Here is a 12,410-nt window from a genome sequence, read left to right on the forward strand (position 1 = left end):
TTTGTCCACCTGGACTTCCATTTTTATCATCTGAGCTCAGATTTATGTGTGACCTTGCTTCCCTAGCGAACTGCCTTTCAGGAATATGGCCTTCAGACACAGATCACTCATTTTCAGGGCTTAAAATCTCTTGCTGGCTTTTCTGCTGACTTGCAGACCCAGAATCCCTAGTGTCAGAATGACTAACAGGCCCAGAATCCCCAGAGAGATCAAGTGCAGGTAAAAATCAAAGGCTAAACTACAACAAACCCTATGTATGTGATTGAACGATTCCATCTCAGTTTAAAGTGCATAGAGAGGAGAGGATGCATGCACAATAAACCTATCCTCCAGTTTTCCCCTGCTCCAGTACAGATCCTTGAACTCTGAAGAACACTTCTAAGCACATTAAGCTGGCTGTGATTAGAAGTCTCTACATGAGTGGTTGCCCTCCCTTACCAAAGTTCCCAATTGCACAGACACCTCACTGCACATTTGGTCAAGTATACTTACAAACCCTGGGAAGATTTGAATGCTGGTAATGCAAAGGTCTGAAAGAAGCCTGCCTATCAAGGGAAGGACAGGGTATATATATGCCCATCTCCAACCATATAAACTTTTATTCCTTGTGTGGCCAAGCAAATGCATGAATAAAGTCTGGTAGGATATACAAACCAGACAGAGCACCAGTAATGTTTTTTTCTGAATTTCTTATACTTCATTTCTTAGTCAGGACCCTATTTTGCCACTCAAGTCAAATGCAGTGCTAGCAGTTTGACATTTTAAATGTTTGCACATTGAGTATCCACCCATTCATTCTGCTCTGTGTTATAGACAGAAGTCACAACAGACTGAAAGTAATCATGTGTGTGATCCCATGTTACTAGAGTAGCAGAGTTTTCATTCTGTCAGAGTTCAATTGGATTGTGAGCCTTATTTATATTCCTACTGAATATCCAACTCCTAACAGAGAAGACAGAATTCCAGCTGACTTTCCCACTGATTCAGTAGGTTTCAATATAGTGAAGCCCACTTTTTAAAAAATAACCACTTCATTAACAGTATGACAAACTAGCTGCATTAATTGATCTAGCATGTCACAACTCAACATTTTTATGATGTGCACAGAAGGTCAAGAACTATTTTTTTTCTGAAGGCAATCTTGCTATAAAAAGACTGGAAACTAAAAATGTGAGAAGATGTTCTAAATGACACATCTGAGAGATAAAACAGTCACCAGTATGAAAACCAGAGCAACCACAAAAAAATTAACCAAAACCAAAACCAAAACAAGCAGCACATTCCACAATGCTTGCTAGATATCAACAGTTGTAAGTCATCGTCACATTAACAGAATACTAAGAATTGCTAGTGAATGTGTTTTGACATATTGTTATTACTTAGAAGTCATCCTGAAAGTTGAATATGAAATATAAGTAATAAACTCTAATGCTATATAAAGCAGAGATCGGTAATTTATGGTTTTCCCGATGTTCTTGGACAGCAACTACCAATACCCTTGCTATCAAAGCCAAGGTTGTGGGATAATAATAAACAAATCTAGGGGGCCACAAATTATACAACTTTGGAATAAAAGAAAAGATAGAATTAAAAAACAGATGGGCCTAAATATGAGCCTGATGTTAATTTATTAGTATAAGAAATGTGTATGTCACATTTCAGGGCAAAACTTGCCAGGGCATCTTACAAAATATGATTAATAAGCACAGGCAATCCACTTTGAAACTAAAACCAGAAGAAATAAGATAATAACATGCAGACTGACATGGAGATTACTTACCATGTAACGCCAGTTCTCTTTGAATCACAGAGGGCATTCCAGAAAATCCAAAAGGCAGGAGGGTTTTAATGCAACAACTTTAGTTGTTTATCTAAGAACATCCTAGAGAATAGCTCACTTTCAGACAAGAAAAAATTTAGAGACAGCAATGCTTCTATGGTTCAACTCCAGAGGGGCCTTCACCATACGAATGACAACAGGGGTATTATGAGCAAGTATCTGTAGTCCTCCAGATGTTACTACAAATGCTATTACCCCTGAAGCCATCCATGATTCTGTGGAATAGGAATGCAGTCCAATATGATCTGAAAAGCATAAGCTCCCCAAGTTTAACAAGAAGCCTCAAATCCAGAATGTTTGTCTAAATTCTTCTTTCTCCTACGTCTTGTCTTTTCTTCAGTTTCTCCCTAAGGCCTGCCAAACCTTGACAGAAGAAAAGTAGATGCAAGGAACTCATGCCATCTTTCCATATTCACAAGGCTCACAAGAAGTACTTTGAAGTATATAACAGAGGTAGGCAAGTGTTTCAGGTTCAGAGGCCAATTTTCTCTCCCTAGTACCAGCCAAACCCCTTATAAATCAATATAAATTCACTCATGGACTTTTTATGTACAAAAATGTGGGAAGGGGGTCTTGCAACTTAAAATGTGAATTACACTTCTGGAAGCTAATAGTTTTCTGGTTAAGGTTGCCCCAAGACCTAAGATGTTGCCCCAAGGCCTCTTTTTGCTCATTTATAAAACTCAGAAGCATAATTGTATTGTTTTGACATGGCCAGTATAACTGCCACAGCATAGGCTCCTTGTGGATTGGGGACAATAATCCCTCCCTAAAGATTCCCATCCAGTTTTAAGATTGTAAAGGTGAAAAACAATATTTAAAGCTTTGCCTGGAAAAAACCCTGTGACCAAAAATATGGCTTTGGTGTAATGGCCTCAGAACCCTGGCTTCAGCCCTCATCTAGTCCAAAACTGCCTCCAAACACCTTCTTAGCATTTTCCTAGTCTTTATGAGCTTACAAAATGGAAAAATGAAAAGTACTGTTATACAAACAGAGCTGTTTGTATAACAGTACTTTTGCTTATATCACAGGTTACTTCTTTCCCTAGTTACTTGTTAACAGCATGGGGGACAAGACACCATTTTGAGACACCTCAAGAGCCAATGGATACGAGGTGGTTTAGAATCCCCATAATATTATCTCCTACATTCATGACTTCAATCCCAGAAAGGTCCAAAGCTACTATAAGGCAATGCCACCAAATCCCATGCTAGAGAGGACTACAGAAAGAAAATGGATTGATAACAACAAAAGTTAACATGAAGTCCAGGAAAACCACAAAAGTTGCACTTCCCTCCCACCCAACCTGTTTTCAAGTGTAAACTATCCATCCGGATGACTAAGGTTGTTTCTTCAGAAATACTTACTAGGACTCTAAAGATAAATTAATACAGTATTGTACACATTTTTTCTCTTTCAATCCAGTTATTTTATCAGATAATCACAACTACCCACAAGGGGAGTAAACTGAAAAATATGCAATATGGGATGATGACAAAAAAAAAAATCTTTCCTGAGGAGGGGGAGGTTGCAATTAATAATTCACTGAGTTTTCCTAATCACAACAGCTTTCTCAACCTCAGAGGAACCAAAAAGAAAAATAGATTAAACCAAAATTCCAGCCCAATAGGTTCCCTCCTAAGGATAGCCACAACTGTGTTCCTTAGGAACTATAGTATAAGCCCTGTATTTGCAAGAGATATGTTCAAGGACTTCCCATATATAAAACTGCAGGTAATAGCAAATGAATGCTGTGTTTTCATACTAAAGAGTGAAAGTAGAGTATGTGCAATCGTCTCCTGCTCCATTCACCTCCTGCCATGTAGAGGGGAAAGTAACTACAGGATGTCTGGCTCATCATCTGGGAGAAAGCAAGCGTGGGACCCCATCCCTCTCCCCAACAATGAAGCAACAGTGGTGGCGATTCTTCTGTTTCCCCCTCTCTCCAAGCCTGAGGCTGTTGTGTAAACAGTAGGTAATTGAATCCAAGAATATGGAATCTGCAGGGTCTTCCTGTATATTATAACATTTGTGAGTAAGCATTTCTTCTTATACATATAAAGATCAGGTTTTAAACAATTGGTCTAGATTTTAAAAATGAGGAGGAAAGAAAAAAATGAGCTCATTTGTCAACAGCACTGGTCAACAAGTTTATAGTCACACAAACAAACATGAATGTTTGTTCTAGCTGGGATGGTCATACTTCTCTCTTAAACATCACGAAAGCCTGCAGAGTGTGGGCATGCACAAGCAAAGACTACAATGTTATTTCCAAGCTTCTGAAAAGGTTATTATCTAAACATAGAGAAAACAGAAATGCAGAGCTGCAACAAAAGATCAACAAGGGAGCAATGAAATTCTGAATGTACACAGGTACAATTATTACCAAACAGATTTAACAAAATCAAAACAGACCAATAAGCAAATAAAAGTTCTCATAGAAGTATATATGTTTGGAGAAAAGAGGATCTGTTGGTTTTGATCTAAGGAGGCTCCACCACTCATAGGAAAATGGATGGGAACTTGGTCAAAGTTAATTCCTGCATTATCATTACCCCTCCCAGCATATCACAATACCTTAGCTTTTTTCTTTAAAAACTCTTTCAAGGTGGTAAATGTAATTTACAGTGTGTCAGGTATTATCACCACTTTGAGGACTCTAGCATAAAAAGAGGTATATGGAGTGTCAAGGTTTAGAAATTTGGAGATGGGAGAGGCTTTTAAAATATATTTTTGTGCATCAGGGGAACTTTTTCTGGCCTTTCTTGATCAAACATTGACTCTAAATTATACCATAATTGAAAATGTGTGGTTGGGGGACACCATGGCCTACATACAGCCGCTAGCCTCAGTTCCCCTCACTCCTACATAGAAAAGAAGTTCCTCTAATTTCAGCTGAATTGTACCAATTCTGACAACATGTAAGGATTTAAGTGACTGAATTTTCTTCCATGTGAAGGATTTCATAACAATCCCTACAGATACACACACACACAAAATTCCTTCCTTCTCTGTGTGTTTATGTGTACCCATATATTTTAGATTCTATGCCTTGAGCAAGACCTACTGTTTTTGGCTGTTTTACTTGGAAAGCTTCACATAAATCAATAAATATATGCATAAATGATGATGATGATGATAAAAATGATGATGATGATGGTTCAAATTGGCCTTTCTCCCCAGCCTATTAGCTTTCGGCAAGTTGGTAAACTTTTCCACATCATAAGATAATTCCATTATGGGACTCTCCAACAGAAATGGTATATTCCATATATGTGTTTGCTTTTGTATGTCTCATTTTTTATTATTAGCCCTGCATCAATGTATCAAATTGCAAACAAATGTTGGAGTACGCATATACTGCTTTGAATCCAAAGCCCATCTAAGGCAGAGAACTAGAAAATGACAAGGCTAGCAAAAACAAAAAATAAACAATTAAAAAACCCCAGCAACAACAACTTTAACTAGCGGAATGAGAAGAATTAAAATTCCATCTTCCTTTCCCCTACAGAGGATAAAGGAAAACAAGACTTTTTTTTTACATTTTCCAGTGAGACACAGAATTTCACTGAAACGGAGTGACACCTAGTGATGAACACTAAGTTGATCAGCATTTACTCTCCCAGGTAGTTAAGATAAGGAGAGCAAGCTCTGACAAGTAGTTATCCAAGAGTGGGTGGTGAACCATGGGAACCTGGTACAGCTCCCTTTCTCTCCCTTAAAAACTAAACATCAAGTGAGCCAAGACCCAGAGCTGATACATAACCCCAAAAAACAAGTTGGTAATGAAACCAGATAAAACAGAAATTTCAGTCAATTATCTACTTAATTCTCTACCTCATTCTTTCAGGCAAGAATACAACCCCTGTGGACATGTTCCAGATTTTTATTAATGCACAATAAAAAAGCAAAGATAAAAGGGTGGTGGTGGATGATTTCCATTTGCACTTTAGATATCAACAGTTGTTTTGCAGACCGTTTAGAGGCAGCCTGACTATATCTGCTACAGTTAATGTCCTGTTGCTGGTTGTTTTAAAGGGTTGTCAAACAGATTATTTTGCCAGTGGTTCCCAAATTGTTGCTAACAGTGCAGTTACTGGAAGAGAGGAAGGGGGCAGGGATGCAATTTGTGATTTGTGGCAGGGTTACAGGAAGGAAAAGCTATGCAAAGCAGAAGCAAACAACGGTTCACCAGAAGGGAAAATGGAGCAAGACAATAAAATCAAGGCTGTCCCCGCTTCATGAGTACACAGTGCACTCTTGAGGAGAGATCTATCCTGGGGACTTGGAATTGGAATGATTAAAAATGAAATCTTAATTTAGGAAATAGGTGTGCATTTTCAGTAGCCTTAAAGCATACTATAAGAACATCTAGATTCATGGTGTATATAATTAAACTCACATATAAATGTATTATTTATTTATTTATATATATAAATAAAAGTCAAAGTTGAAGATTTCATTTCAATCAGAAAAGACATCCTAACACAATACTCAGTGCCAAGGCAGAGGCTCTGTCATCTCCAACAAGAGCTTAGAAGTATTTCTTTGGAGGACCACAACTCCAAGAATCTGCAAAGTTTCTGGGAAATCTGGGAATTATAGTCTTCAGAAGTAATACTTGAAGCTCTGTTCTATTTTAAGAACCAAAAAGACAAAGAAGAAAAACGAGATAATTAATCCGTATGACTTGATCCAGTTTATTTTTTTTTCTAAGTGAGCCTCTCCTTAAACATCATTACAGTAATAAAGTTACTCTCCCCCCCACCCCCAAATACGTATATGGGCCTCTCAGAATTTGACAGGACTAAGGCAGATTATCATGCAAAGACACGACTGACATTCCTCACACAGCAAGAGCCTACGCAAAAACTTATTTGAATGAACTTGACCCTCTTTGGCCGCCAGCCAGAGCGCAACGTCACAGAATGACTTAACAGAACACAGTGTTCTTGGCACAAGCACAAAAATGTGTTGAAAGCCATGCTGGAAAGAATCTAAGTATAACATTTCACATTAATAAAAAAGAACAAGTAATAAAGAGATAGTAAACATAACGCCAGGCAGTAGTAATCCGAATCTTTGCTTTCTGAAGCGAATTTTTAAAACGTATGCGTAGTCCTCTACCAGCCAGCCCCTATTCCTAATCCACAAGGAAATAAATTTATGGATTGGTTTTCTGAACGAGCTCGCCTCACTCCACCCTCGTTCCCTCTTCAAATCTAAGCCCACACACATTCCCTGCCCTGCTTTCCCTCAGTCATATACCTGGAAAATTTCGATTCACCATTTAGCTTAAGAGAGGAGGGAGAAACATCTTGTTAAACCAGCAACAATCCATGACTCACTTCCTCTCAAAACCTTCATGGAGCTGCTACTCTGTAAGCATTTCACACAGCTCTTCTACACACAATAGCCTGCTGTGACGTTATGTCATTCATTAAAGAGATGTTAATTCCACCATGAGATTAACACCAAGCAGGACAGGAGGGCAGCAAAAATCAATATAATTTATCATGAACTCAATGTACTTCCTTTAGGCAAATAAACCGGCATTACCTCCACTCCCATTTCCTCATTTGGGGTTTTCCCCACATGTTCTTCCCAGTGCCTTGTGCCAAATTCAAGACTTTTCACTCTACTCAGTTTCTAATCTTCCTGAGATGTTTCTCCATATGTACCCTTTTACTGGTGTGGAGTTAATCTAAACTCCCGTTACACGTGAGGGGTTGGGTCTGAGCTTCTTCCATCAACTTACTCCTACAGAATCTGAATAGAAAAGATTAGAAGACATTGCAAAGAGATTTGCATATATTACATAAATTTGAATAATTTACAAGTAAGTCTGTATTATTGGTACAGAATTCTGGCCTCTATTGGAATTTTTCTCCTATCATAAATGTGTTAAGAGAGCTGGGATATTGTAATGGTTTGAGCACCTGACCAAGGTCCAATTCTGGAGATCAGGATTCAAATTCCCATTCATCCATGGAAGCCCACAGAGCTACCCTGGGCAAGTCACATTTTCTCAGCCTTTGAAGAAGGCTAATCTTTTCTGAACAAATCTTGGCACGTTCACCTTAGGGTTGCCGTAAGTCTGAAGCATCCTGAAGGCTCATAAGAATTACAACCCATGTGTATAAGATGATTTTTTTTTGTCGTGTCAGGAGTGACTTGAGAAACTGCAAGTCTCTTCCGGTGTGAGAGAATTGGTGTCTGCAAGGACGTTGCCCAGGGGATGCCCGGATGTTTTGATGTTTTGACCATCCTTGTGGGAGGCTTCTCTCATGTCCCTGCATGAGGAGCTGATAGAGGGAGCTCGTCCATACTCTCCCCGGATTCGAATCTGCGACCTGTTGGTCTTCAGTCCTGCCGGCACAGGGGTTTAACCCACTGCGCCACCGGGGGCTCCTGTGTATAAGATAAATAAATGGCATGCCATTTTTCCAAGAACAATTTCATAGAATTCCAGACTAAGATAAATGTGTAATATAAATAAATGGCATGCCATTTATCTTAGTCTGGAGTTCTGTGCAATTGTTCTTGGAAAACAGTTCTACTGCATGCAATGGAACTGTTTCTGAGTAAGACTGCTAGTGTCATTTACATGGGTATATGAAATATGAATGCATTTCTTTGTTTACATTACAGGCAGTTCCCAAGTTACAAACAAGATAGGGTCTGCAGATTTGTCCTTAAATTAATTTGCATGCAAGTTGGAACAGGCACATTTTTAAAGTGTAACTCCAGACATATATATACACACACTTGGATTTTGGAAAACTTGGTTTATTGTGGAAAGAAGAATTGGTGATAAAGGTTTAGTGGAGACCGCTTTCCCCCTGATAACTCTTGTGAATTTCCCTTCCTAGGGGTAGATTTCTTTTACTCCTTGCTGTCTCACCCCCATTCTTAACTATGAGTTGTTTGTAAGTCGGATGTTTGCAACTCAAGGACTGCCTGTACTACCAAATTTTGAATACGGAATGTAGGTTTCATATTGCTACCAACGGCTATCAGTCTTTACTACTAAGTCAGATGAACTGTGAAATGTACAAAACACCTTTGGGGGCTCATTTTAAAGCTACACATTTGGCCTTAAATCTGTACTAATGACTAAAATAGCACTTCAGATTTGGAGTCTACATTGCTCAATGAAACATGAAATGCACCAGTTCGGTATTCTCTATGTAGAAAACAAGCAAACAGAAATGTAATGAGACAAAGGTCTCTGATTGGTTCTGTCCTTTGGCATAAATCTGACAGATGTTTTTAATTAATGGAAAATGAAATATTAAACTATCTTTGATTAAGAAATGAGGTTTCAGGTATCTACATGGGGTCTTGGAACGTATCCCTCGCAGATATGGAATTATATTTTTATGTTTTAGCCATCTATTTTTAGTGTCCATTCTATCTATCTTGATGTGATAAACATTTCAAGAATGTAACATGAATGTAACAAGAATGTTTCATAAAATGATCAAATCAGCACTATTCCACCTATGGTTATGAAACAATGCTGAAGGAGAGAGCAGATCCCATTCTTCCCCTCCCACACATAATTTTAGGCTTTTGCAAGGAAAATATACTACCAGCCATGATAAAAGATTAAGTAGACATTCTGTTTGCATGCATGGGAGGAGATGTTAACAAACCAAAGTATGCATGAATATGATGTACACATGAAGGCAGCGGGGGGGGATACTAATTTATACAATGATTGGAGCTCATATAGCCAAATTGTACATGACAAATAGTGATGAATATATTACTCATCATTCACTCAACCTACTACTATTTCTCACACTTCAGATTTCCAGGCTGATAACATTAGAGGACTATGATTTTTGAAAACTAAAATAAACAATGCCAACCACAGGACAAGGGGTAGGCTGCTCTTGACGTGCCGATAATTCAGCTAAATTCGATAAACTGAAGGAGTAATCAATTCCCAGAACTGTAACATTAAGTGGCAAAAGAAGGGCAGAGACAGTAAAGTTTCCAATATATATTATACAGGCATCACATGGTGTTGTACAGCATCCCTGTATTTCATCGCATAATAGTCACAATAGTACCGTATATACTCGAGTATAAGCCAACCCGAATATAAGCCGAGGAACCTAATTTTATCACACACACACACAAAAACCTGGGAAAACGTATTGACTCAAGTATAAGCCGAGGGTGGGAAATGCAGCAGCTACGGGTCAATTTCAAAATGAAAATAGATACCAATAAAATTGCATTAATTGAGGCATCAGTAGGTTAAATGTTTTTGAATATTTATATAAAACTGTAATTTAAGATAAGATTGTCCAACTCTGATTAAACCACTTTTCTAATCTTCTTCAATGTAAATGTGCTTACATAGAGAGTAAAATAATAAATGTAATAATAATAGAGTAAAATAATACATGTAATAATAACAATAAAGTAAAATAATAAATGTAATAATAATAATAGAGTAAAATGATAAATGTAATAATTATAATAGAGTAAAATAATAAATGTAATAAAATAATAATAATAACAGAGGAAAATAATAAATAACCTTGACTCGGGTATAACCCGAGGGGGACTTTTTCAGCCTAAAAAAAGGGCTGAAAAACTAGGCTTATACTCGAGTATATACAGTATATTATTATTATTATTATTATTATTATTATTATTATTTTACTGACAAAAAACCACAGTATGACACAGCAAACGAGAGATACATGCTGAATTTCGTATCACAAAATCACAAGTCGAACACTTCCCAAGCGTTTACGACTGTGTGATGTATTTTCAAATGATGCGCCCTGCACTACTAAAAAGACGAATAAATGGGCCATAGAGAATATCAAGCTTGAACTCTCCTTAGAAATCAAGATGACTAAACTGAGACTTTTATATTTTGGACATATCATGGAAAGATATGACTCACTAGAAAAAAGGATAATGCTTGCTAAGGCAGAAGGAAAAGAGGAAGAGCACTTTCCATATCATCATCATCATATTTAATTACTTATTAAACGCCCTCCATCTGAGAATGCTCTAGGCGATTTACAGCTAAATTGTAAAAGATAAAATACATACATACAGAAATTAAAAATTAACAGAGATCGAATGCTCTAGTAAAAAGCCAGGTCTTAAGTGCTAGAGTAAAAGGCCCTAAGCCACGCATGGCTCTCATATAAGGTGGCAAGGAATTCCATATGGATAGACTAAATCAGGGAATCCTGGCCTTGAATCTGTAAAAGCTGAGAAGGACTTGGAGGTCTCTCATTCATGGGATTCTAAAAGTAAAAGTTGACTCAAAGGCAGAGAGCAGCAACAACAAAAACAACGCGATATTCTGGTTCACTCTACAAATAGGGACAAAATATAAGCTAGGTGGAAAGACACTTCCAGTTTTTGTTTTCTTAAAGACTAGTAGGGCTCTGAAAAGACACATGGGTCCCAATCAATTCCAGGGGACTAGGGGCAAGTAAGCCTTTTCACACCCAATTTTTTGGCCTGGATCTGAGGAATAGGCAGGCATATGACAAAAATGATCCCACAGATCTACTAAAGTTGCCCACCTTGACACAGATTTTGTAGGTGTTTTACTATTTGTCCATAGAGTGTTAAATGGTTATTACCATCTGATTAGAAGAAAAGGACTATTCAGTCCTGCTTTTATGACACTGACAATGGCAATCTCTCACTTGGGTTCTTAACCAGGGAAATTGCTATTTACCCAGTTAGCAGCAAAATATAAGGCTATCTTAATATACAGTGGGAAAAAGATAGAGGATGAATGAATGAAATCTCAGCTGATACAGAGTCCTGCAAGGCACACAAGTATTTTGTTTTAAATCTTTTCTATGTATGGTTAGTATTAATCACATTACAAGGATTATGAGCTTGGCTCAAAAATGCAAATATGAGAAAATTTATAAAGAATAAAAATACAAGGGAAAAAGTTCATCAATTTAGCATAAAAAAGCTACAATTATCTCTAAAATGGAAGTGTGCTATGGTTCTGAAATCTTTCCCTGATAGTAGCAATATCAAAATGTTCTCAGCCTAGTTCAAGAAGTCTGAAAGTTTGCTTGAGAACCAGATCTGCAAGTTTGTGAGGTTTCAAGAGCCACTCCCTGTTGGTTAGTGAAAAACTGAAGGAGACTGACTGCCATCAAGTCTAAGGAGGGCAAAGTTGAAAAAAGGATGTGACACACTTACCACAACCATTCAGCAACTGGTGTTTGTAATAAATGTACAAAGTATCCTGTAATCACTTCAATAGATGACACTTTGCTCAGACAGGATGAGAATTTTTTTTTTACTGTATTGGAAAATTACTAGAGAATGGACTCAAATGTTCCATAAAGTCAGTCATTGCGTTGACATTTCTTTATTTAGATTAAAAGGTACAGTTGGACATCGTACGTAGAAATATTTCATTATAGGCATATGCTATGTCAAGTAATGCAGCTCAAAAACAAAACAAGTATGCTACTCATTTCTTTACTAGTTTGTCTGTATTGGTTTTCCAAATTACTTTCCGTTTTAGAGAAGAAAACTTAATTTCCAAGCATG

At 37.5% G+C, this 12,410-nt stretch overlaps 1 protein-coding gene across 3 annotated transcripts in view; it reads right to left on the bottom strand.

Annotated features, from left to right (window-relative positions):
* Nucleotides 1-12,410, bottom strand: part of SPIDR (scaffold protein involved in DNA repair) — a 210,789-nt gene that overhangs the window by 164,387 nt on the left and 33,992 nt on the right. The window contains exon 1 of one of the 3 annotated variants that reach the window (XM_067467430.1): nt 7,401-7,487. The exons of the other annotated variants lie outside the window; for them this stretch is intronic. Coding sequence (XP_067323531.1) covers nt 7,401-7,412 — 12 coding nt within the window. The 5' untranslated portion in view covers nt 7,413-7,487. Of the gene's footprint in view, nt 1-7,400; nt 7,488-12,410 lie in introns of those variants that run through there. 3 annotated transcript variants of the gene reach the window in all.

This window comes from Anolis sagrei, chromosome 4, assembly GCF_037176765.1.
Source record: "Anolis sagrei isolate rAnoSag1 chromosome 4, rAnoSag1.mat, whole genome shotgun sequence".
NCBI lineage: Eukaryota > Metazoa > Chordata > Lepidosauria > Squamata > Dactyloidae > Anolis > Anolis sagrei.